This window comes from Gymnoscopelus braueri (genome assembly GCF_963280865.1).
Source record: "Gymnoscopelus braueri genome assembly, chromosome: 13".
Lineage (NCBI taxonomy): Eukaryota > Metazoa > Chordata > Actinopteri > Myctophiformes > Myctophidae > Gymnoscopelus > Gymnoscopelus braueri.
The window spans coordinates 45,913,135-45,940,144 of NC_137615.1; the positions used below are offsets into that span (position 1 = coordinate 45,913,135).

General features: G+C 40.6%; 2 protein-coding genes and 1 pseudogene across 3 annotated transcripts; all 3 read left to right on the forward strand.

Moving 5' to 3' along the window:
• Nucleotides 1-548: 548 nt before the first annotated feature.
• On the forward strand, nt 549-14,505 carry LOC308098634 (annotated as a pseudogene). Its single transcript has 2 exons — nt 549-1,932; nt 12,787-14,505. The product of its transcript is annotated as an uncharacterized misc_RNA (transcript).
• On the forward strand, nt 7,046-10,040 carry LOC308099110 (nuclear factor 7, ovary-like). Its single transcript, XM_080447705.1, has one exon. The coding sequence runs from the start codon at nt 7,245-7,247 to the stop codon at nt 8,640-8,642; it is 1,398 nt and encodes a 465-aa protein (XP_080303831.1). The 5' UTR covers nt 7,046-7,244; the 3' UTR covers nt 8,643-10,040.
• Nucleotides 14,506-19,685: 5,180 nt separating the features above from the next.
• LOC308098635 (nuclear factor 7, brain-like) lies at nt 19,686-26,600 on the forward strand (the record flags this gene model as incomplete). Its single annotated transcript, XM_080447044.1, has 2 exons — nt 19,686-21,066; nt 24,443-26,600. 2 exons carry the CDS (start codon nt 19,686-19,688, stop codon nt 25,861-25,863), a joined length of 2,802 nt encoding a protein of 933 aa, XP_080303170.1. The 3' UTR covers nt 25,864-26,600.
• Nucleotides 26,601-27,010: the final 410 nt, after the last annotated feature.

The window sequence follows — 27,010 nt, forward strand, 5'->3', positions numbered from 1 at the left end:
AAGGGGTCAGTGAAACTGAGCCGCAGCCAGGGGCCTCATACTACCGTTTGCCTGGGCCCTCCAGTTCCTTAAGTCCACCCCTGCACCAATGTATATTAGATTCATGTTGAGTGAGTGTGTGTGTGTGTGTGTGTGTGTGTGTGTGTGTGTGTGTGTGTGTGCGTGCGTGCGTGCGTGCGTGCGTGCGTGCGTGTGTGTAACAAGTCTGTCTTCTGAAAGCTCCACCCCTTGCCAGACTCGCCTGACAGAAACCAGGTTGTTATACTTATAGTACCCACTGACGGCACACACGGAGAGAAAGACAATACGATTCATCTTCGGACCAAACACACTACTTCCAGTGAGGGAGGACAGACTGTCTTTCCACAGCTACAGGAGGGAATACTGACCCAGACCACTGGAACCAATTGACTCTGTCAACTGAATGGACTTTAATAAGAACCAGTATTCACAGTGAAAGTAAACTTCAGGGAACATTCTAGAAGAGGTAGTGTGAGGACTGATTTCCTGGCTTGAGCAGAGTGTTAGTAGCTTCACTCAGACACAAAATGGCTTCTACATCGTCTCACCCAGAAGAGGATTATTCCTGTCCTGTGTGTCGTGACATCTTTAAAGATCCTGTTGTCCTGTCATGCAGCCACAGCTTCTGTAAAGTCTGCCTGCAGGAATGGTGGAGAGAGAAGGAAATAAAGGAATGTCCACTTTGTAAGGAGAGACATTCAGTGGATCCACCCAGAAACCTGGCTCTGAAGAACGTGTGTGAGGCCTTCATACAGCAGAGAGCTTCAACAGGGTATGAGGTTCTCTGCAGTCTGCATGCTGAGAAACTCAAACTCTTCTGTCTGGAATGTCAACAGCCAGTGTGTCTTGTGTGTCGAGATTCTAAACAACACATCAGCCACAGTTTCAGACCCATCGATGAAGCTGCACTGGACCACAAGGAGGAAGTCCAGAAATCACTGAAGCCTTTACAGAAGAAACTGAAGGTCTTTAATTCATTTAAAACAAACTATGATCAAACAGCAAAATACGTTTTGTTCCAGACCAGGAACACAGAGATGCAGATGAAGGAACAATTTAAGAAGCTTCATCAGTTTCTACAAGAGGAAGAGGAGGCCAGGATTAAAGTACTGAGGGAGGAAGAGCAGCAGAAGAGTCAGATGATGAAGGAGAAGATTGACGGTCTGAACAGAGATATATCAACCCTTTCAGGCACAATCAGAGCCATAGAGGAGGAGCTGAGAGCTGAACACATCTCATTCCTGCAGAACTACAAGACCACAATGGAAAGAGTCCAGTTCACACTGCAGGACCCACAGCCGGTCTCAGGAGCACTGATAGACGAGGCCAAACACCTGAAGAACCTGACCTTCAGAGTCTGGGACAAGATGAAGGACATTGTCTCCTACACTCCTGTCATTCTGGACCCCAACACTGCCCATCCAGGACTGATCCTGTCTGATGATCTGACCAGTCTGAGATGTGGAGAGAGACAGCAGCTTCCAGGCAACCCAGAGAGATTTGACTGCATCACCCGTGTTCTGGGTTCTGAGGGCTTTAACTCAGGGACTCACAGCTGGGATGTTGAGGTTGGAGACAATCCAGAGTGGATAGTAGGCGTGTTAGCAGGGTCTTACCAGAGGAAGGGACACAGAGGGGGTCAATACTGGAGAATAAGGTTATTTAAATGCAAATATTCAGCACGCTCCTCACCAGGGTCAATCGCTGATCTATCAGTGAAGCAGAACCTCCAGAGGATCAGAGTCCAGCTGGACTGGAATGAAGGAAAGCTGTCATTTTCTGATCCTGACACTGACACACACATACACACCTTCACAGACACCTTTACTGACACACTTTTTCCTCACTTTAACACTCCTCATAGTCTGAAGATTTTACCAGGGAAAGTCAGTGGAACTCTTGAACAATGCAGTTAGACGTGATGATGATGATGATAACAAGCAATTTTGTCTGTAAAGGGAACCCAGTTAATTTTAGAATCTATATGATTGTGTTGTGGTCGAGGACATTCAACATGAACAAGGGTCTCTTACAGTCTGATCTGTGATGTCATCAATATATCTAGATGATGATATATCATGTTATGGATTTTATCTAAGGTCTAGTCAATAATCAATATACTTATAAAGCTATTGATCAAATCTAGTGCCCACTGTCTATTATAATGTTATGTGTAATAATATCAATAGTAATTCTGACAATAATAACATGACTATTTTAATTATGTTAGAGGTAATATCATTATAATATTTGGGGTTTTTAATGTATGAATTATGTTGAAGAGCCTGGATACTTTACTATAACATTTATCAGACTAATATGATGCTTTTACTCCTGTACTTCTACACAGTTTTCTTATAAAATAGAATCACCATTTTTGATTAATCTCAAAATACTTTTACTGAATAGATTGTTTTTTTTTGTGTTAATTATTATTTTATTTAGTGTGTACAGAGACAAGAAGCTGAGGGTAGAAAGACATGCAACAACATGACTCCTACTGGAATCAAACTGGAGACATTGTAACCATATGGTCCACTCTGTGACTGTGCACCAACCAGTAACTATTCATCAACTATCTTTTGAAATATTCGTACGACATGAAATAATTTAGCAATATGACTGATGATCTATTTCGCTCTGAGTTGTAATGAAATTATAGATTTGAAAATACATTTGTAAATTAAGGAATTATGTCAAATAAATGTTTAAATGTACTTCATTTGTTTATTGGGTCAATTATTCTTCTCATTTCATAACTACAGAAACCTTCATAATGCTGTAGATGGTAGTGCTGACATCAGTGGACGTGTATCTTATTTTGATGACATATATTTTCATTTAGCTACCATTTGTTGGTAGACAACCTGGTAATAATCAGTTTCCAGGAAGGCAATTTATCTCTGACATTACAGTATGAGTCAACCAATCAACAAGTCAACTAAGCAACCAAGTTAGGTTTTGATATACTGTAGCTGTTATTGGGAACTTAGTTGTCTACCTAACCCATAAGAAGTCTTGTTGTGTTATGCAAAATCCACATGGCTTGTTATAGAAGGATGAACCACAGTCTCTAAATATTTATTTCACATTGTAGCCTATACACATCGTCCAGTTTTGGAGAATAGCTAAGCCAGCTGCGTGGCAGTTTTATACAAGCTTTTGTATGATAAAATGCTTTTAAAAAGGACAAGATTGTTCTCACTGCTCACCTTGTCAGACTTCTGGACCTTTGACATTCCTATGGTGTTTTTCCCACATTTCTCACATGAGAGTTGACATTGGACAACATTACCCAGACATCATCATTTCATAGGCCTATATGACAGAGAAACATAAAAGAAGATAAGACATTATTCATTTAATTGAACAGTTTTTAATAGATTATTTATAGTTCATGTAGAATATGCATATTTTGTTATAGATTGCTACTGACAATTTTGCCAAAACAAATTAAAACCATCAGAGATGGGTTTGCCTTTTGCCGAGTTTAATTTGAGTTCTTCTTTGAACACAGGCATATTTTCACCACTCAACATATTGTAGGCTGGCCCATCCATGGACCCCCCCCACCCCACAGACTCCAGTGCAACTGCACTGTCTGCACCAGATATTTGTTGCAGTAAACATAGTTTAATGGGTGACTGACACCATGTGATAATGGTTCTGCAATAAACAAAAACTAAAAACAAATACATAAAAAAGAAAACTAGTACAACCAAGGCACTTAACCACTAAAAGAACTTTGCATTGCAATTATTGACATTGCCTTCTGAAAACTGCAACCTATAACACTTTCAACTTATTTAATGTATTGCTGTTAGCAGAGAAAATAAAGGAGACAAAATAATATACCTGCGCTTCTACAAACACTCCCCGTCTCTCTCTCTCCCCATTTCCTGTCTATCTACTATATACTATTAATAAAGGCAGTAAAAGCAACAAAAAAAGAAAAAAGAAAGAAATTAAAAAGACATAAATAGCCAAAATACCACAATGACCACAAAAGTATACAGATAGATGAGAACAGAATAAAGAGTTAATTACATACAGTGGTCATTATGAAAACCTAGACAATCAATCGCCCTCAGACTGAGCTAAAACCAAGGGGGAAAAAGGTGTTTTTAGGTTAATTTAAAATAATGTCAATGGTGGGGCTGGACTTGATGTGTGTTGGAAGAGCTTTCCAAAGTTTGGGGGCAGCAAATGAGAAGGCCCAATCTGCAATCTCGACTCCTTTAGTTTTTAGTCGTGTTTGAGGAACTGAAAGTAGCTGTTGGGTGGAAGGCCTACTAGTGGCAGAGAGAGGGACTAGCAGGTCAGAGGTGCATGGTAGAGCTAGGCCATTTAAAGCTTTTAATTAACTCCTTTTACTGAACAAACATTATAGCAATGAGTACTATCAGAATATAGAGCTATTTAACACTTTTCTTCAAAACTCAACGCTACCACAAATTGATATATATCCTTATCAACTATTCTCTTATTTGTCCAAGGCCTACTACATGTAATCAAGAGACCGGTGATCTTACTTTGTGTGTGAAGGTCCAGGTTCATTACTGAAGTCAGGAGGTTTTTCTCTAGACCAGTAGGTCTTCCCACAGCTGTCTGTTGGAGAGTGTGGTCTCTGGCTCTGATAATGACCTCCTCTGTGAGATTCAAGAACGTTAAACCACTCAGTCATAATTACAGAGAATTTATATCAAGTAATTTCTGATTATAGGGTCATTCTTATAAGCCAGATTTGTATATGTTTATTACAAAAGGTGCATAATATTTTAATTTTAGACATTTAGTACACTTTTTTTATCCATTAAGACATAATATACTGTTTTGTGTCATTTATCAGCACCATCCTTCGGACCAAATCTATTGAAGAGGACAGGTGACCTGACATGGTTCAGTAGTTATGTTGTGGCAACAACACATAAGACACAGATTGCTGGCTTTGCAGAGTGTTACAGGAGATTAAGTTCGACCAACTAAACTAGTTTTTAGTCTCCTTACTGTCTCCTACCGGTCATCAAATTATTGGCTTAGGAATGCGACAAAAACAAAATAATATCCATTAATTCAAGTCTCCATGGGGTGACTAATCGATAGAAGATTTTTTTTTTGGGGTGAACTATCCCTTTAAGGTGAACAGGTGTTCCATATCTCCTGGTCACTCAATCTCTTCCACTGTCACGTTGTGAGTCAGGTGTGCACCCAGACAAGTAGACCGGCAGGTCAAGTCCAGTAATATTTATTACAAACAACACATTTTTACATGAAAGGTAGGAGAGCAACACAGAACAGCAGCTGCAAGGCTGACGAGGAGTGGAGACAGGTGTGCAAGTGGCCAGAGTAAAAAGACAGAAAGCAGGCAGAGATACAGACAGAGAGAGAAACTGACAGGTGGAGAGACAGACCGTGACAGGTTTGATATCTCCTGCATGATCGGCTGTGTGTTTCCCACTGACATCTAGCCACGCCCACCAACATTATACATCACTGCCATCAACTAGAATCTTTAAAAGCACATATCCTTTATTAGCCTGTGGACTTACAAGCTCTATTTAAAATGTATCAGATGACTGTCTCTCTCCTGTCTTCTTGATGTGACTATGTCTGTTGATGTCCTAATCTGCATCGTGGTGCAAAACACTCTTCCTCACTGTGTGTAGAAGCATCTTGAATGATGTGCAGGCAGGTGACTTGCATGGCTGCCTCTGCCGTTGGTGTGAGTGAATTGGTTAATGAGAGCTGCACTTGTAAAGCAAGTTAAATGGTCAAAGTGCACTCTGAGACGATAATTCTGTTCTAGCTGTTGTTTCCTGTCTATAATAAACAAAAGCCTGTCCTGACTTTGATACATCTCATTCAACAAATGCAATATGTTTGGAGCATACGCTATTATGTGTATTATATTCAGTGTGTGTGTGTGTGTGTGTGTGTGTGTGTGTGTGTGTGTGTGTGTCTGTGTGTCTGTGTGTGTGTGTGTGTGTGTGTGTGCGTGCGTGCGTGCGTGCGTGCGTGTGTGTGTGTGTGTGTGTGTTTGGGATAAATATGTTTTGATCATGAGCTCTGCTGGGGGTTTTGTGTGTGTTTGGGATAAACAGCTCTGCTGGTTGCACACAATACAATCTGTAGGTAATGAACCATGCAGCCACACTTAGGACATATGAATCTGTCTGTTTGAATGACATTACATTGTATCCTTCCTAACTTTCTCAAAGAAGAATTGGTCTAAACACCTGAACACTGACTGACTGCATTAATATCATGAAAACATGTCAAATCTGTGGTTTCTTCATGGAATGACATGTGCCGTAACTGCCGTTAGAATATAAACAGGTCTCATGTTATGATTGTGTGATTATGAATGGTGTGTGTCAACATCACGGAATCGGAATAGCAGCCTATGTGTGTCAGACTAATATTATACATTTTGTGTTGTAGGTACCTAGGGTAGGTACCCTCACAAAAAACATGCAGTAATCCTGGTCTCTATACTGTCTCCCCCCGGTCAGCCGGGGCGCCTGATGGAGGGGAAAGGAACTGGTTGGAATAAGGTGTTCCTTCCAAGCGCTACGTCTTACTCCCCTGTGTCAGGCGATAAGAAGTGGCCTGCTCACTCCTCATGCGCATGAGCTCAGTTCGGGGCTCTCCCCAGGCTGGCAGAGGGAGAGTAGTGCCCAGGATTACAAGCTTAGGCATTGGCAGTGGGTGAACAATAGGTTACAAAATTGTGGGATAAAAAAAAAATCCCTAAAAAAGGTAAAAGGGGAATATCTAATGAAAAATTGCTTTTGTCCCACAAGGATATGAAAGCAGACTCTGCCCACCGAGATTTAGAGCTTGTAAGTTTACCACAAATTGTAACCTTTTCTCCCGGGGTTTGCCATCCATTAAAAACCTGTTTTCCCATAAATACCCAGATCACACGTGTTTAATAACAAACATGAAAGAGTGAAAGCTCCGCCCCTTGCCGGACTGATAAAAGACAATAAGATTCCCCTTCAGATTAAACACACAACTTCCAGTGAGGGAGGGCAGACTGTCTATAGCTACAGGAGGGAATACTGACCCAGACCACTGGAACCTGCTGCTGACTCTGTCTACTGAATGGACTTTAACAAGAACCACGATTCACAGCGAAAGTAAACTTCAGGGAACATTCTAGAAGAGGTAGTGTTACTGCCACTGACTGGTGGCTTGAGTGTTTGCAGCTTCTAAATCCAATGGCTTCCACTTCGACTAACCCAGAAGAGGATTATTCTTGTCCTGTGTGTTGTGACATCTTTAAAGATCCTGTTGTCCTGTCATGTAGCCACAGCTTCTGTAAAGACTGTCTTCTGCACTGGTGGAGAGAGAAAATAATAAAGGAATGTCCTGTTTGTAAGGAAATTAATTCAATGGATCCAGCCAGAAACCTGTCTCTGAAGAACCTGTGTGAGGCCTTCACACAGAAAAGACTACAGAGGGCTTCAACAGGGTCTGAGGTTCTCTGCAGTCTGCATGCTGAGAAACTCAAACTGTTCTGTCTGGAATGTCAACAGCCAGCATGTGTTGTGTGTCGAGATTCAAAAAAACACTTCAACCACAGATTCAGACCCATTGATGAAGTTGCACTGGATCACAAGGAGGACGTCCAAAAATTACTGAAGCCTTTGCAGGAAAAACTGAAGGTCTTTAATAAAGTTAAAACAAACTATGATCAAACAGCAGAACACATTAAGTTCCGGAACAGGCACACAGAGATGCAGATGAAGGAACAGTTTATGAAGCTTCATCAGTTTCTACAAGAGGAAGAGGAGGCCAGTATCAAAGTACTGAGGGAGGAAGAGCAGTACAAGAGTCAGATGATGAAGGAGAAGATTGAGGGTCTGAACAGAGACATAACAACTCTTTCAGACACAATCAGAGCCATAGAGGAGCAGCTGAGAGCTGAACAAATCTCATTCCTGCAGAACTACAAGACCATATTTGAAATAGTACCGTTCACACTGCAGCACCCACAGCCAGTCTCAGGAGCACTGATAGACGTGGCCAAACACCTGGACAACCTGACCTTCAGAGTCTGGATCAAAATTAAGGACATTGTCTCCTACACTCCTGTCATTCTGGACCCCAACACTGCCCATCCACAACTGATCCTGTCTGATGATCTGACCAGTGTGAGATGGGGAGAGAGACAGCAGCTTCCTGACAACGCAGAGAGATTTGACCGCCTGTACAATGTACTGGGTTCTGAGGGCTTTAACTCGGGGACTCACAGCTGGGATGTTGAGGTTGGAAACAGTACAAATTGGAGACTTGGTGTGTTAGGAGAGTATTGTCAGAGGAAGGGAAATAGATTAGGTCAGTTATGGAGAATAGCGTTCGATGAAGGTAAATACACAACACGCTCCTCCTCAAGACGGTCAGACACTGTTCTCTCAGTGAAGCAGAAACCCCAGAAGATCCGAGTCCACTTGGATTGGAACAAAGGCAAGCTATCGTTCTCTGATCCTGATACTGACACACACATACACACCTTCACACACAATTTCACTGGCACACTCTTTCCATACCTTCACATTGGTGATACTCTCCCTTTGAAGATGTTACCAGGGAAGGTCAGTGTAACTCTGGGATAACATAAAAATAAGGTGACTCTCCATCAAACAGACTACTTCAGACTACAACAGATTGCAACAGACTGGTAGTCGGTTGGCAAAAGTTGGCATTTAGTTCAGCACAAACTGTAAGCGACGTGCCCATTGATGTGCTAATGCATTATAGTTTTCAGCTATGATGATGACATGATGATGCTGATGATGCTGCTGATGATGATGATGATGATCAATGTTGTAAAGTAACTAAAAAGTACAATTTCAAGGTAATTACTTTAGTGTTTCTAGTTCTTGATACTTTACCTCTTCTCTACATCTCAGCAGCAAATGTTTTACTTTTTACTCTACTAACTTTATTTGACTTTAACTTTTGTTACTAGTTTCTTTGCCGATTCAGATTATTATTACAAAACCTAAATTAAACACTATTTTAGCCTACATTTTTGTAATATATTTTGAAGAAAATTGTGAAATGGGCCATTCATAATGCCAATACTTTTGTGCTTTTACATTATTTGTCTTCTTCTAAGACAGTTGTGTCCAAAACATAACCCTTTGATTGCCACCTCTGGCTGACAGAACAGCTATTTGTTTTGTTGGCAAAAACTAAAACAAAATGTACATCAATGTTCTTTATATCACTTGGATCAGAGATGAGTATAATATTGTCAATGAGACAGAAAAGACACGCCAACTGGCCAATTAGTTCTAATTGGTTCTAATGAAGGGATTGACATTCATTATTGGGGTATGCCTCCTGGCCTCCTGATATGAGGAGATTTGTACTGCAAAGGGTTCCCGAACTTTTCAGGTCACAACCCCCCAAAATAATCCTTTTTGAACTGGGGACCCCCCACCCTGGCAAGCACTTGCAATTGTAGGCATTACATTTAGTTTGATCGGTTCCACAGATAAATATTGTGAAAATAGCCGAACTACAAACTCACAACACCTCGCAGTGCAAGGCGGTGTGGGCTTGTAGATCGGCTATTTTCACAATGTTTGCCTGTTTCTTACGTAATATTTGACAATTTGGCCAATTTGGTATTAAAAAGGTGTTAAAGTCATTAAATTGTAACTTAGGGTTAGGGTTAGAAATGTGCGGATAGATGTTGGTTTGTTTACTGTGAGAGAACAATGTTGCACATTAAGCTAATACTCTGGGGACCCCCCAAAATAATTTGGGGACCCTCCTGCGGGTCCCGATCCCCAGTTTGGGAACCACTGCTGGACTGAACACAGCTCTCTGGTATTTTATTTCTAATTAACTCTATTAAATTATTCCTTTTCACAGCTTTAGATATCAAAATATATTCTTTCATAAATAAAAAATCCCAAAAAGAAAAGAAAAACAAGCGTGTGATTATGTCTGTTTGAACGCTTACTTTCATGGAATATTTGTGAAATTTTGTTGAGACTGCAACCCCACATCTTAGCAATCAGTCAAATGAATCACCATTTACAAATGCTTAAATGTACTTCATTTGTTTATTGGGTCAAATATCTGACTGGTTTAAAAAGTACAGAAACCTTCATAATGATTCTTCAATTGCCTGCTGTAGAACATATAAGTATAACGTATAGAACCATCACAAAAACTGAACAGAAATAAGAGAGCCTGAGGGAAGAGTCAAAAAGACCACATGAATCACATGGTTAAAGTGAACAAGGCTGGAACAGACTGGTTAGAAAATTAAACCACCTTCTTGCATCCTTTCCATGAGATCAGGAAGAAAATGGATATAAGGTGCAATAGAATCTAAACACAGGCAGCCACACAATCTCCTGAAGAGAAGTGAAGAGGATGATGAGTTGACTCATTCATTCCACATTGACCCTGGGTGGGCAGCGCTCCCAAGAGGCCATTGGCGGTGGTGAACAGGTTGATAGGTGACAATCTGTGATCAACGTTGACTTCAGCCCCAAAGACTGAAGAAGTTTGAAGGGAGAGAGAGAGAGAGAGAGAGAGAGAGAGAGAGAGAGAGAGAGAGAGAGAGAGAGAGAGAGAGAGAGAGAGAGAGAGAGAGAGAGAGAGAGAGAGAAAGAGCATCTAAGGACCAGCCCGGGTCATCTCCTATCGCTGCCCACACCCAGACACACACACACACACACACACACACACACACACACACACACACACACACACACACACACACACACACACACACACACACACACACATACACACACACACACATACATACATACATACATACACACACACACACACACACACACACACACACACACACACACACACACACACACACACACACACACACACACACACACACTCAAACTGACTTTGATACATCTCATTCAACCAATGCAATATTTGGAGCATACGCTATTATGTGTATTATATTCAGTGTGTGTGTGTGTGTGTGTGTGTGTGTGTGTGTGTGTGTGTGTGTGTGTGTGTGTGTGTGTGTGTGTGTGTGTGCGTGCGTGCGTGCGTGCGTGCGCGCGCGCGCGCGTGCGTGCGTGTGTGTGTGTGTGTGTTTGGGATAAACATGTTTTGATCATGAGCTCTGCTGGGGGGTTTTGTGTGTGTTTGGGATAAACAGCTCTACTGGTTGCACACAATACAATCTGTAGGTAATGAACCATGCAGCCACACTTAGGACATAAGAATGTGTCTGTTTGAATGACATTAAATTGTATCCTTCCTAACTTTCTCAAAGAAGAATTGGTCTAAACGCCTGAACACTGACTGACTGCATTACTATCATGAAAACATGTCAAATCTGTGGTTTCTTCATGGGATGACATGTGCCGTTAGAATATAAACAGGTCTCATGTTATGAATATAGTGTGTGATTATGAATGGTGGGGCTGTGACAACATCACTGTGGGAATAGCAGCCTATGTGTATCAGACTAATATTATACATTTTGTGTTGTGTGATTCTACACAGTGGGATGACCTTTGATCCTTTTGTTCTTGAGTCCCTGCCGCCTAAAATGTCTATGCACGTCCCTGTTAATTTGCATTGTAGATATAGTGTTTTTATGTCGAATTATGTCTCTTTCTGGGTGAAGCAGACAGGATTTAGCTCTTTTTCAAAATAAGTAGCAGCAGAAGCTATGATTGAGTATCATTTTCAATAACAGTAACAGCAGCAAAAATTATTGACATGAAAATCTAATAAACAAACAGTATTAATATAAAGTGGATGACTAATGAGGTATAAAAAACTGAATTAGAGAAGTTTTATATATGAATAAAAAGGGATCCTTTGAATAAGTCGAATGTCGTGAAGATGTCAGCATGCCAGCATAAGATTGTGTATTTTTTTTCTGGGGAAAGACCTACATGCCCCCCTCAGAAGTTTGGGCTGCGTCACAGCTATAGGTCCTGGGTTCGATTCCCTCGAGGACGCTGTGGGTGCGGGGGGGCGCGTTGCCGTGTTCTCTCCTCCGCGTCATCAGTGCCCATACCCTATGTGGGGTTGGCGAAAGGGCCTTTCTGTGCGGAGTTTGCATGTTCTCCCCGTGTCTCCTAGGGTAGGTACCCTCACAAAAAACATGCAGTAATCCTGGTCTCTATACTGCCTCCCCCTGGTCAGCCGGGGCACCTGATGGAGGGGAAAGGAACTGGTTGGAATAACGTGTTCCTTCCACACGTTACATCCTACTCCCCCATGTCAGGTGATAAGAAACGGCCTGCTCACTCCTCATGCGTTGAAGGAAGCATGAGCTCAGTTCGGGGCTCTCCCCAGGCTGGCAGAGGGAGAGTAGTGCCCAGGATTACAAGCTTAGGCATTGGCAGTGGGTGAACAATGGGTTAAAAAATTGTGGGATTAAAAAAAATGCCCTAAAAAAGGTAAAAGGGGAATATCTAATGAAAAATTGCTCTTGTCCCACAAGGATATGAAAGCAGACTTGTAAGATTCATTTACAACAAATTGTGACCTTTTCTCCCGGGGTTTGCCATCCATTAAAAACCTGTTTTACCATAAATACCCTGATCACAGCTGTTTAATAACAAACATGAAAGAGTGAAAGCTCTGCCCCTTATCGGACTCATAAGAGACAATAAGATTCACCTTCAGATTAAACACACAACTTCCAGTGAGGGAGGACGACTGTCTTTCCACAGCTACAGGAGGGAATACTGACCCAGACCACTGGAACCTGCTGCTGACTCTGTCGGCTGAATGGACAAGAACCAGGATTCACAGCGAAAGTTAACTTCAGGGAACACTCTAGAAGAGGGAGTGTTACCACCACTGACTGGTGGCTTGAGTGTTTGCAGCTTCCAAATCCAATGGCTTCCACTTCGACTAACCCAGAAGAGGATTATTCTTGTCCTGTGTGTTGTGACATCTTTAAAGATCCTGTTGTCCTGTCATGTAGCCACAGCTTCTGTAAAGACTGTCTTCTGCACTGGTGGAGAGAGAAAGTCATAAAGGAATGTCCTGTTTGTAAGGAAATTAATTCAATGGATCCACCCAGAAACCTGTCTCTGAAGAACCTGTGTGAGGCCTTCACACAGAAAAGACTACAGAGAGCTTCAACAGGCTCTGAGGCTCTCTGCAGTCTGCATGCTGAGAAACTCAAACTGTTCTGTCTGGAATGTCAACAGCCAGCGTGTGTTGTGTGTCGAGATTCAAAAAAACACACCAACCAGATTCCGACCCATTGATGAAGCTGCACTGGATCACAAGAAGGACGTCCAAAAATTACTGAAGCCTTTACAGGAGAAACTGGAGGTCTTTAATAAAGTTAAAACAAACTATGATCAAACAGCAGAACACATTAAGTTCCGGACCAGGCACTCAGAGATGCAGATGAAGGAACAGTTTAAGAAACTTCATCAGTTTCTACAGAAGGAAGAAAAGACCAGGATCAAAGCACTGAGGGAGGAAGAGCAGCAGAAGAGTCAGATGATTAAGGAGAATATTGAGGGTCTGAACAGAGACATGTCAACCCTTTCAAACACAATCAGAGCCATAGAGGAGGATCTGAGAGCAGAACACATCTCATTCCTGCAGAACTACAAGACCACAATGCAAAGAGTCCAGCTCACACTGCAGGACCCACAGCCAGTCTCAGGAGCACTGATAGACGAGGCCAAACACCTAGGCAACCTGACCATCAGAGTCTGGAACAAGATGAAGGACATTGTCTCCTACACTCCTGTCATTCTGGACCCCAACACTGCCCATCCACTATACATCCTGTCTGATGATCTGACCAGTGTGAGATGTGGAGAGAAACAGCAGCTTCCTGACAACCCAGAGAGATTTGACTGGTTCCCCTGTGTACTGGGTTCTGAGGGCTTTAACTCAGGGACTCACAGCTGGGAGGTTGAGGTTGGAGACAATCCATATTGGTCAGTAGGTGTGTTAGCAGAGTCTTTCCAGAGGAAGGGAAACATTGGTGGTGATCAATTCTGGAGAATAGGGTTAAAGGAAGGTAAATACAGTGCATACTCCTCATCAGAGTCAGTCACTGTTCCCTCTGTGAAGCAGAACTTCAAGAGGATCAGAGTCCAGCTGGACTGCAAGAGAGGAAATCTTTCATTCTCTGATCCTGATACTGACACACACATACACACCTTCACACACACTTTCACTGATACACTCTTTCCATACTTTAACACTCCTCATAGTCTGAAGATTTTACCAGGGAAAGTCAGTGTAACTCTTGAACAATGCAGTTAGACGTGATGATGATGATGATGATGATGATGATGATGATGACGACGACAAACTATTTTGTCTTTAAAGGGAACCCAGTTAATTTTAAAATCTATATGATTGTGTCGAGGACATTCAACATGAACAAGTGTCTGTTGTAAAGTATCAGTCTGATCTGTGATGTCATCAATATATCTAGATGATGATGACATCATGTTATGGATCTTAAGGTCTAGTCAATAATTATAAAGCTATTGATCTATTATATATCAGTAATAGCATTATTATTGTAATGATGTCAGAGGTAACATTATTATAATATTTGGGGTTTAAGGTATACATTATATTGTTTTATAATTATAACAGTCTGGATACTTTACTATAAAATGTATCAGACTAATATGATACTTTTACTCCTGTACTTTTACACAGTTTTCTTATAAAATAGAATCACCATTTCAAAATACTTTTACTGCATCATTTCATACATTTATTTTTCTTTCTTTTTGTTCATTGTGTTTTATTTAGTGTGCATAGAGAGACAGCAAACTGAGGTTAGACAGACATGCAACACATGACTCCAACTGGAATCAAACTGGAGACATTGAAACCATATGGTTCACTTTGTGACTGTGCACCAACCAGTTACTAATGATCAACTATCTTTTGAAATATTCTTACAACATAAAATAATTCAACAATATGACTGATCTATTTTGCTCTGAGTTCTAATCTAATAGATTTGAAAAGAAATGTGTAAATGAAGGAATTATGTAAGTCAAATAAATCCACACATCTTTTGTATGATTCGAGTTCAGTTGCATCAAATAAATAAATTATGTAATTTTATATGATGGTTATCAGTATTTTAAACATAAACAGTTTATGAAACCACAAGGGGTGAGGAAGACTATAAGATGTTGCAGTCACTTGATTCACTGATAATACAATGATAACACCATAATAAAAATATTAAAACAGGTCACTTGGGATGTAGTCTCGCGTAGCCAGACAACTATTCCACAATTTCCGGATGCTATGTAGAGTCTGGAACTACACCTCCCGAAATCCGAGAGAGGAAGCTGGCACTTCCGTTCACGAAAATATATTTTAAAATATCTTTACATTTTATTTTTCAAATTCCATTCCTGCTAAGCAGCAAGCTATATATGCTTAGATGATTTTGATTTATTTTAGGATAAATGTGTGCGACTGTAAAGACGAAACGGAAGTGGGTAGGAGGCTTCACATCCGATTTATATTTTAATCATGATCAGAGCTTCCGAGTCCCAGACTGTATGATCGGAAACTTTTGAAAATTGTGGGAGGCAACAGTCTGGCCACACGAGACTACTTGGGATGTAGACTTCTGGAGGACATATACTATGTCAAATGACTCTTTTGAAATGTCACGTTTGTTTTACATTTTTGTTTTTTTTACTGATATTCAGCTGAGATTACATAATTTTCTTCCATGGGGAACCTGATAAATACATCGGAATAACAGCAGGGGAACATTTACATTGATATCAATGGATCCAGCCAGTACAAAAATGTATGTCAGGACAACAAGGCTGCAGGACATATTGACACACATTATATGACCTGTCAGAGAGATATGATCCCTGCCCGCTGAATATCTATTGTGTCATATCAGATTAGCATATCATATGAAGATGTTTTATTATGTCATTATGACTGGAATAATAGCTGGTATGTATGCACTACCAAGGACAAAGCCCATACAACAATCAGCAACAATCAGTAATAGCTTTGTGTTCATCAAATTCACTGAGATACAAAACCTTTCTGTGTCATTCTGTCACACTTCCTGGGTATAGGGTTACATCTTAAATGTCATGTACAGTATGACAGTAGTACAGGGCCTTCGGATAGACAGATTACATTGTCTCACAAATGTTAATAAAAGTCCCTTGTTTTGATTTGATATCCTTGCTGAATGCCTCAGTGATAGACTTGAGGACCTGGTCGTGTGTCCAGTGACAGCACTTCTCACCCAGTGCCTTGGAGCAGCTGCTCGGGATGTGCTTGAGACTCCCTGTCTTGTTCAAACAGAAGGAACACCTTTTTACACAGTTCCATAACTAATGCTAGCCAACAAGAGACATTACATTACATTACATTACAGTCATTTAGCAGACGCTTTTATCCAAAGCGACTTACAATAAGTGTATTCAACATAGGTAGGGAACGAAAACTACTAATCACCAGAAGTCTTTAGTGCATTTTCTGCAAAAACAAGCAACCAAGAGTATACCTAGCGCTAAGGTAAAAGTGCAATATATCAGTCACCTATTTCCTTAAACAGATGAGACAAAAATAGCTAAATCAAATGAGCATGAGCTAAAACAAATAAGTGTATCGACTAAACAAGATCCAATAAACAATACAGCAATAGAAAACAAGCGTTCGTACAACTAGTTAACAACAAGTAGGTCAGGCAGAGAGGAAGGGTAGTGTTTCCTGAAGAGGTGGGCTTTCAGCCTGCGGCGAAATATGGGCAGTGACTCTACTGTCCTAACATCAGTGGGAAGTTCATTCCACCACTGTGGGGCCAGAACAGAAAAGAGTCGTGACCGTGTGGATCGGCCAGAAGGACCCTTGAGTGACGAGGCAATCAGTCGCCCCGAGGTGGCAGACCGAAGTGGTCGGGCAGGGGTGTAGGCATCGACCATAGCCCGGAGACATTGGTCTCAACAACCAGCTCATGTCACTGTGTGATGGTCACTATTCAAAAGAAATGAGGGTTTGTTTATAGACACTGCGGTTGTTTCTACTTTGCTCCAGGTGAACAGGTTATTTATGCTCTTTCAATGTCTGACTCATCACACGTGAATGGGCCATTCACCTGACGATGTGGTAGTGCATTCAGTCTTTGTATCAATGCATTCCGTCCAATCCATATGTTAATATAGGGCTGAAAGAGAAATGCATTTTGTGCCACTACAACCAGACAGGTTAAAAGTAACGAACACATGCCGTCCCTGTGCAGTCCTGTCATAGCCAGATGCACGTGTAATAGCTGAGACCTGGGAGTCTGAATTGCTTATGGGACTCTCAGACTATTTATACTCTTACTCCGCTGTAAATTACAACATTACATAATCTTCATTTTCATATGTCCAAATTGCATTTTTTTGCCATTCCCCAATTTGGTTCCTCAATTGTTGTTTATCAAATTTTGGGGGCGGACCCCATTACCTTTAGTCTAGTTCTCCCATCATCACTTTAAAAGGGTAATGTTTAACTTTGAACCAAACTGAAATGCAGATGTCCTTTGTTAACATAAAACAATCAGTCATGATTACTTCCACATTTCTATTACAATAAACAATTAATTACATCACTTATATAAGCATCAGATCACATCTCCCCATCTCATTATCACAATCACATGTTGTACACATATCTTTTAGTTAGTTTCATACTTCAGCCTGATCAATGCATTTTTCAAAAGATCATAATTTTCATTGTGTCCAGCATTAGATCTGCTTCTCTGCTTCATTACAGTCAAGATCCTCTTTCTTGACCCCCCTGTGGTTTTGTAACGGCCACATACTTTTATCACAGCATTCCTGCCACACCTAATCTATATGTGTGTATTGCAGCAGCGTCTTGGCCCCACACCCTAAGCAATCTATGTGAACGATTGTGCCTGTGTGTGTGGTAATCTGCTTTCACCAGCCCAAAGTACAGGATACACCTGCTATGTACTTTCCTACTGAATGTCGTCATTTAATCAACTTTTGTTTCCTCCTTGCTCCACTGTCACTGCTGCACAAACAGCCCCATACATTACATCTCTCAAGCTGAGTACAATTCAAACAAATAATTATACTACAGTATGAGTATGGTCATAAAACAATGAAATAAACGAAAACATAATCACATTCTTGCTTATTTCTTCAGGATCAAAAAAGTTATATTAAGGAAGGACTGACTCATAGTCTCAAAGTATAAAAATGAATTAAATCAACAATAATTCACAATAATAACCCTTTTGTCAAAATCAGAGTACATCATGGTAAAATGAGTTCAGATAATTAATATCACACTTTAGCATAATTTATAATTGTTCTCTGATATAACACAACCAAATTACAGATTAGATTTGGATTAGATTCTCATCTATTTCTTCATCCTGTTTGCCACTTGACTGAGTGACCAGTCCTGTTGACATCTCCTGTGTCATACGAGACCCTATCATGACCCAATGGACGTCCAGTAACTTTCGTGTCCAGTAACCAGTAACTTTCGTGTGTATGTATTGCAGTAACATCCTGTCCCCAAGATGTGTCATTTTAGCAATACAAGCTTTACACACACATCACTATGCAGAAAGTGATTTGATTCATTCTTCATTATTTTAAGCTTATAAGCAAGGTTTATGAGCCCCGCTGTGCTATACTCTTTCCTATTAGAAGAATTAATAGGAAAGAACACCATTGTTTAATGGGCCTAATAGGCATTGATTCATTGATTGATGTAGTTTATTTAGTAAGACATGAGAATAGTACATGACAGTACATAACAGTACATGGAAGTACATGGCAGACATGGAGACCCCAATCACCTGCCCTGGGCTGGGATATGCCATAAGGGGGACAGGGTTAAGAGAAGCAGGGTTGAAAGGCTGATCTGAAAGCCACTTTTTAATGGATCCTATGTTAGTAAAGCCTGATAAAAGTATATAAACACCCAAAATGCTCCAGAATACAGGAAATTACATCTACTCTGTTAAAAAAAAGTCTTTGGAGGCCCCCGCTTGCGGGCGGGGTCAGTGAAACTGAGCCTCAGCCAGGGGCCTCATACTACCGTTCACCTGGGCCCTCCAGATCCTTAAGTCTGCCCCTGCAACCAATGTATGTGTGTGTGTGTGTGTGTGTGTGTGTGTGTGTGTGTGTGTGTGTGTGTGTGTGTGTGTGTGTGTGTGTGTGTGTGTGTGTGTGTGTGTGTGTGTGTGTGTGTGTGTGTGTGTGTGTGTGTGTGTGTGTGTGTGTGTGTGTGTGCGTGCTTGCGTGTGTGCGTGCGTGTGTGTGTGTGTGTGTGTAACAAGTCTGTCATCTTAAAGCTCCACCCCTTGCCAGACTCGCCTGACAGAAACCAGGTTGTTATACTGCACTACCACTGACGGCACACATGGAGAGAAAGACAATACGATTCATCTTCGGACCAAACACACTACTTCCAGTGAGGGAGGACAGGCTGTCTTTCCACAGCTACAGGAGGGAATACTGACCCAGACCACTGGAACCTGCTGCTGACTCTGTCAACTGAATGGACTTTAACCAGAACCAGGATTCACAGTGAAAGTAAACTTCAGGGAACATTCTAGAAGAGGAAGTGTGAGGACTGATTATCCTGGCTTGAGCAGAGTGTTTGTAGCTTCACTCAGACACAAAATGGCTTCTACATCGTCTCACTTAGAAGAGGATTATTCCTGTCCTGTGTGTCGTGACATCTTTAAAGATCCTGTTGTCCTGTCATGTAGCCACAGCTTCTGTAAAGCATGTCTGCAAGAATGGTGGAGACAGAAGGAAATAAAGGAATGTCCACTTTGTAAGGAGAGACATTCAACAGATCCACCCAGAAACCTGGCTCTGAAGAACGTGTGTGAGGCCTTCATTCAGCAGAGAGCTTCAACAGGCTCTGAGGTTCTCTGCAGTCTGCATGCTGAGAAACTCAAACTCTTCTGTCTGGAATGTCAACAGCCAGTGTGTCTTGTGTGTCGAGATTCTAAACAACACATCAGCCACAGTTTCAGACCCATCGATGAAGCTGCACTGGACCACAAGGAGGAAGTCCAGAAATCACTGAAGCCTTTACAGAAGAAACTGAAGGTCTTTAATTCATTTAAAACAAACTATGATCAAACAGCAAAATATGTTTTGTTCCAAACCAGGAACACAGAGATGCAGATGAAGGAACAATTTAAGAAGCTTCATCAGTTTCTACAAGAGGAAGAGGAGGCCAGGATTAAAGTACTGAGGGAGGAAGAGCAGCAGAAGAGTCAGATGATGAAGGAGAAGATTGACGGTCTGAACAGAGATATATCAACCCTTTCAGGCACAATCAGAGCCATAGAGGAGGAGCTGAGAGCTGAACACATCTCATTCCTGCAGAACTACAAGACCACAATGGAAAGAGTCCAGTTCACACAGGACCCACAGCCGGTCTCAGGAGCACTGATAGACGAGGCCAAACACCTGAAGAACCTGACCTTCAGAGTCTGGGACAAGATGAAGGACATTGTCTCCTACACTCCTGTCATTCTGGACCCCAACACTGCCCATCCAGGACTGATCCTGTCTGATGATCTGACCAGTGTGAGATGTGGAGAGAGACAGCAGCTTCCAGGCAACCCAGAGAGATTTGATTGCATCACCCGTGCCCTGGGTTCTGAGGGCTTTAACTCAGGGACTCACAGCTGGGATGTTGAGGTTGGAGACAATCCAGAGTGGACAGTAGGCGTGTTAGCAGGGTCTTACCAGAGGAAGGGACACAGAGGGGGTCAATTCTGGAGAATAAGGTTATTTAAACGTAAATATTCAGCACGCTCCTCGCCAGGGTCAATCGCTGATCTCTCAGTGAAGCAGAACCTCCAGAGGATCAGAGTCCAGCTGGACTGGAATGAAGGAAAGCTGTCATTCACTGATCCTGATTCTAACACACACATACACACCTTCACAGACACTTTCACTGACACACTCTTTCCACACTTTAACACTCCTCATAGTCTGAAGATTCTACCAGGAAAAGTCAGTGTAACTCTTGAAGAATGCAGTTAGACGTGGTGGTGGTGATGATGATGATGATGATGACTATTTTGTCTTAAACGGAGCCCAGTTAATTTTAGAATCTATATGATTGTGTTGTGGTCGAGGACATTCAACATGAACAAGTGTCTCTTAAAGCAACAGTCTGATCTGTGATGTCATCAATTTATCTAGATGATGATTTATCATGTTATGGATCTTATCTAAGGTCTAATAGTCAATAATCAATCATTATAAAGCTATTGAGCAAATCTAGTGCCCACTGTCTATTATAATGTTATGTGTAATAATATCAGTAATAGTAATTCTAACAATAATAACATGATTATTTTAATGATGTTAGAGGTAATATAATTATAATATTTGGGGTTTAATGTATGAATTATGCTGAAGAGTATGGATGCTTTATTATAACATTTATCAGACTAATTATGATACTTTTACTCCTGTACTTCTACACAGTTTTCTTATCAAATCACCATTTTTGATTAATCTCAACATACTTTTACTGAATACATTATGCTTTTTTTTGTTAATTATTATTTTATTTAGTGTGTAGAGAGACCAGAAGCTGAGGGTAGAAAGACATGCAACAACATGACTCTTACTGGAATCAAACTGGAGACATTGTAACCATACGGTCCACTGTGCACCAACCAGTAACTATTCATCAACTATTTTTTGAAATATTCGTACGGCATGAAATAATTTAGCAATATGACTGATGATCTATTTCGCTCTGAGTTCTAATGAAATTATAGATTTGAAAATGCATTTGTAAATTAAGGAATTATGTCAAATAAATGTTTAAATGTACTTAATTTGTTTGGGTCAATGATTCGCCTCGTTTCATAACTACAGAAACCTTCATAATGCTGTAGATGGCAGTAGACCTGTATCTTATTTTGATGACATATAATTTCATGTGTTGGTAGACAACCTGATAATAATCAGTTTCCAGGAAGGCAATTAATCTATGACATTATGAGTCAACCAATCAACAAGTCAACTAAGCAACCAAGTTAGGTTTTTATATACTGTAGCTGTTATTGGGAACTTAGTTGTCTACCGAACCCATAAGAAGTCTTGTTGTGTTATGCAAAATCCACATGGCTTGTTATAGAAGGATGAACCACAATCTCTAAATCTAAATAGCCAACATGGCTCACATACATAATCCAGTTTTGAAGAATAGCTAAGCCAGCTACGTGGCAGTTTTATACAGCTTTTGTATGATAAAATGCTTTTAAAAAAGGACAAGATTGTTCTCATTGCTCAGCTGTCAGATTTCTGGACCTTTGACATTCATATGGTAGTTTTCCCACCTATTGTAGGTGTATAGTCTAATCACATGAGAGTTGACATTGGACAACAACATTACCCAGAAATAATCATTGCATGACAGAGAAACATATAAAAGAAAATAAGAAATTATTCATTTAATTGAACAGTTTTTAATAGATTATTTATAGTTCATGTAGAATTATGCATATTTTGTTATAGATTGCTACTAACAATTTTGCCAAAACAAATTAAAACCATCAGAGATGAGTTTGCCTTTTGCCGAGTTTAATTTCAGTTAGTCTTTGAACACAGGCATATTTTCACCACTCAACACGCTGGCCTATCCATGGACCCCCCACCCCACAGACCCCAGTGCAACTGCACTGTCTGTGCCAGATTTGTGTGCAGTAAACATAGTTTAATGGATGACTGACACCATGTGATAATGGTTCTGCAATAAACAAAAACAAAAAACAAATACATAAAAAATGAAAACTAGTACAACCAAGGTGCTTAACCACTAAAAGTCCTCCATTTCCTAACATTGCATTGCAATTATTGACATTGCCTTCTGAAAACTGCAACCTATAACACGTTCAACTTATTTCATTTATTGCTGTTTAGCAGAGAAAATAAAGGAGACAAAATAATATACCTGCGCTTCTACAAACAATCATCAACAAAAATGGCACATCGCTCCAATAAATCTCACTTGCAGTGACAGTCCCCATCTACTGAACTGCAGGAAAACTGGGAACAGCAGGTCTGTATGTGTGTGTGTGTGTGTGTGTGTGTGTGTGTGTGTGTGTGTGTGTGTGTGTGTGTGTGTGTGTGTGTGTGTGTGTGTGTGTGTGTGTGTGTGTGTGTGTGTGTGTGTGTGTGTGTGTGTGTGTGTGTGTGTGTGTGTGTGTGTGTGTCTGTCAAGTCACCTTTTTTGTATAGCACATTTAGCACTACTATCTATACTATCAATAAAGGCAGAAAAAGCAACACTAAAAAGATAAAAGAAATACATTAAAAATACATAAAAAGACAGTATACTACAATGACCACAAAAGCATACAGATAGATGAGAACAGAATAAAGAGTTAATTACATACAGTGGTCATTATGAAAACCTAGACATTCAATCGCCCTCAGACTGACCTAAAACCAAGGGAAAAAAGGTGTCTTTAGGTTGATTTAAAAAATGTCAATGGTGGGGCTGGACTTGATGTGTGTTGGAAGAGCTTTCCAAAGTTTGGGGGCAGCAACTGAGAAGGCCCAATCTGCAATCTCGACTCTTTTAGTTTTTAGTTGTGTTTGAGGAACTGAAAGTAGCTGTTGGGTGGATGGCCTACTAGTGGCAGAGAGGGACTAGCAGGTCAGAGGTGCATGGTAGAGCTAGGCCATTTAAAGCTGTTAACGTACCCGTGGATGGATGCAAACCTTTGTTATTGACAGTGTCTAATTTATCAAATAGTACAGATCCTTATCTGCATCGTGGTGAAAAACACTCGTCCTGACACATTGCAAAAGCATGAACTATGAACTGCTACTAATGACAGGTAGTAGACAGTGTTGTACTAAAGTTTGAAACTCATTAAATGTATATTAGAGAGAGTGTGTGTGTGTGTGTGTGTGTGTGTGTGTGTGTGTGTGTGTGTGTGTGTGTGTGTGTGTGTGTGTGTGTGTGTGTGTGTGTGTGTGTGTGTGTGTGTGTGTGTGTGTGTGTGTGTGTGTGTGTGTGTGTGTGTGTGTCTTCAACAAGTCTGTGGAGTGTCAAAGCTCCACCCCTTACCAGACTCAACTGACAGGAAGCACTGCAGGAAACAGACACTTACACTCCTAACTGACAAAACACACAGAGAGAGACAGACGGTAAGATTCACAATCACATTCAGATCAAACTCACAACTTCGAGTGAGGGAGAACAGATTGTCTTTCCACAGCTACAGGAGGGAATACTGACCCAGACCACTTGAAACTGCTGCTGAATCAGCCGAATGGACTTTAACAAAAGACTGAATTCAAAGTGAAAGTAAACATCAGGGAAAATTCTACCACGTGTTACCACGTGTTACCACGACTGACTGGCTGATTTCCTGTCTTAAGCAAAGTGTTTGTAGCTTCACTAAGAGACAACATGGCTTCCAGGTCGTCTCGCTCAGACGATGATTATTCCTGTCCTGTGTGTTGTGACATCTTTAAAGATCCTGTTCTCCTGTCATGTAGCCACAGCTTCTGTAAAGACTGTCTGCAGAGATGGTGGAGAGAGAGGGTAATAAAGGAATGTCCAGTTTGTAAGGAGAGACATTCAATGGATCCACCCAGAAACCTGGCTCTAAAGAACGTGTGTGAGGCCTTCATACAGGAGAGATATCAGAGAGCTTCAACAGGGTCTGAGGTTCTCTGCAGTCTGCATGCTGAGAAACTCAAACTGTTCTGTCTGAAATGTCAACAGCCAGTGTGTGTTGTGTGTCGAGATTCTAAAAAACACACCAACCACAGATTCAGACCCATTGAGGAAGCTGCACTGGATCACAAGAAGGAAGTCCAGAAATCACTGAAGCCTTTACAGGACAAACTGAAGGTATTTAATACATTTAAAACAAACTATGATCAAATAGCTGAACACATTAAGTTCCAGACCTGGCAGACAGAGATACAGATGAAGGAACAGTTTAAGAAGCTTTATCAGTTTCTACAGAAGGAAGAAAAGACCAGGATCAAAGTACTGAGGGAGGAAGAGCAGCAGAAGAGTCAGATGGTGAAGGAGAAGATTGAGGGTCTGAACAGAAATATATCAACCCTTTCAGGCACAATCAGAGCCATAGAGGAGGATCTGAGAGCTGAAGGCATCTCATTCCTGCAGAACTACAAGACCACAATGGAAAGAGTCCAGCTCAAACTGCAGGACCCACAGCCGGGCTCAGGAGCACTGATAAACGAGGCCAAACACCTGGACAACCTGACCTTCAGAGTCTGGTACAAGATGAAGGACATTGTCTTCTACACTCCTGTCATTCTGGACCCCAACACTGCCCATCCACAATACATCCTGTCTTATGGTCTGACCCGTGTGAGATGTGGAGAGAGACAGCAGCTTCCTGACAACCCAGAGAGGTTTGACTGGTTCCCCTGTGTACTGGGTTCTGAGGGCTTTAACTCAGGGACTCACAGCTGGGATGTTGAGGTTGGATACGATCCATACTGGTCAGTAGGTGTGTTATCAGAGTCTTTCCAGAGGAAGGGAAACATTGGTGGTGGTCATTTCTGGAGAATAGGGTTAAATGAAGGTAAATACAGTGCATACTCCTCATCAGAGTCAGTCACTGTTCCCTCTGTGAAGCAGAACTTCAAGAGGATCAGAGTCCAGCTGGACTGGAACAGAGGAAAGCTGTCATTCTTTGATCCTGATACTAACACACACATACACACCTTCACACACACTTTTACTGATACACTCTATCCATACTTTAACACTCACCAGAATCTGAAGATTTTACCATGGAAAGTCAGTGTAACTCTTGTACAATGAAGTTAGACGTGATGATGATGATGATGATGATAATAACAAACTATTTTGTCTGTAAAGGGAACCCAGTTAATTTTAGAATCTATATGATTGTGTTGTGGTCGAGGACATTCAACATGAACAAGTGTCAGTAAAGTAACAGTCTGATCTGTGATGTCATCAATATATCTATAGATGATGATGATGTCATGCTATGGACTTATCTAAGGTCTAGTCAATAATCAATAATTATAAAGCTATTGATCAAATCTAGTATGCATGTTATGTGTGATAATATCAGTAATAGTAATACTAAAAATAATAGCATGATTATTTTAATGATGTTAGTGGTAATATTTTTATAGCCAAATATTTGGAGTTTAAGGTATAAATGATGTTGAAGAGTCTGGATACTTTACTATAAAATGTATCAGACTAATATGATACTTTTACTCCTGTACTTCTACACAGTTTTCTTATAATATAGAATGACCATTTTCTATTAATCTCAAAATACTTTTACTGAATAATTTCATACATTATGTTTTTTGTTTTTTTGTTAATTATTGTTTTATTTAGTGTGCATAGAGAGACAAGAAGCTGAGGGTAGAACGACATGCAACAACATGACTCCTACTGGAATCAAACTGGAGACATTGCATATATACTCCACTCTGTGACTGTTCACCAACCAGTAACTATTCATCAACTATCTTTTGAAATATTCTGACATTTCAATTCAGCACTATGACTGATCTATTTTTCTCTGAGTTCTAATGAAATTGTAGATTTGAAATGAAATGTTGTCAAATAAATGTCTAGCACACATCTTCTGTATGATTCGTGTTCAGTTGCATCAAATAACAAATATCTGTTCCACATGTATGACATTTTTTATGATGGTTATCAGAGGTCAGTATTTTAAACATTACAGTTTATGAAACTACAAGGGGTGAAGTAGACTGGGAACCCTGCACTGAATTTCAAATATGTTATCACTTGACTCACTGATAATACAATGATAACACCATAATAAAATATTAAAACAGGTTATTTGGGATAGACTTCTGTAGGTATTGTGGGTCTAGAGGTTAATATACGGGTATACTATGTCACATGACTGTTTTGAAATGTCACGTTATTGTTTTAAATCAAAAGGTTTTTACTGATA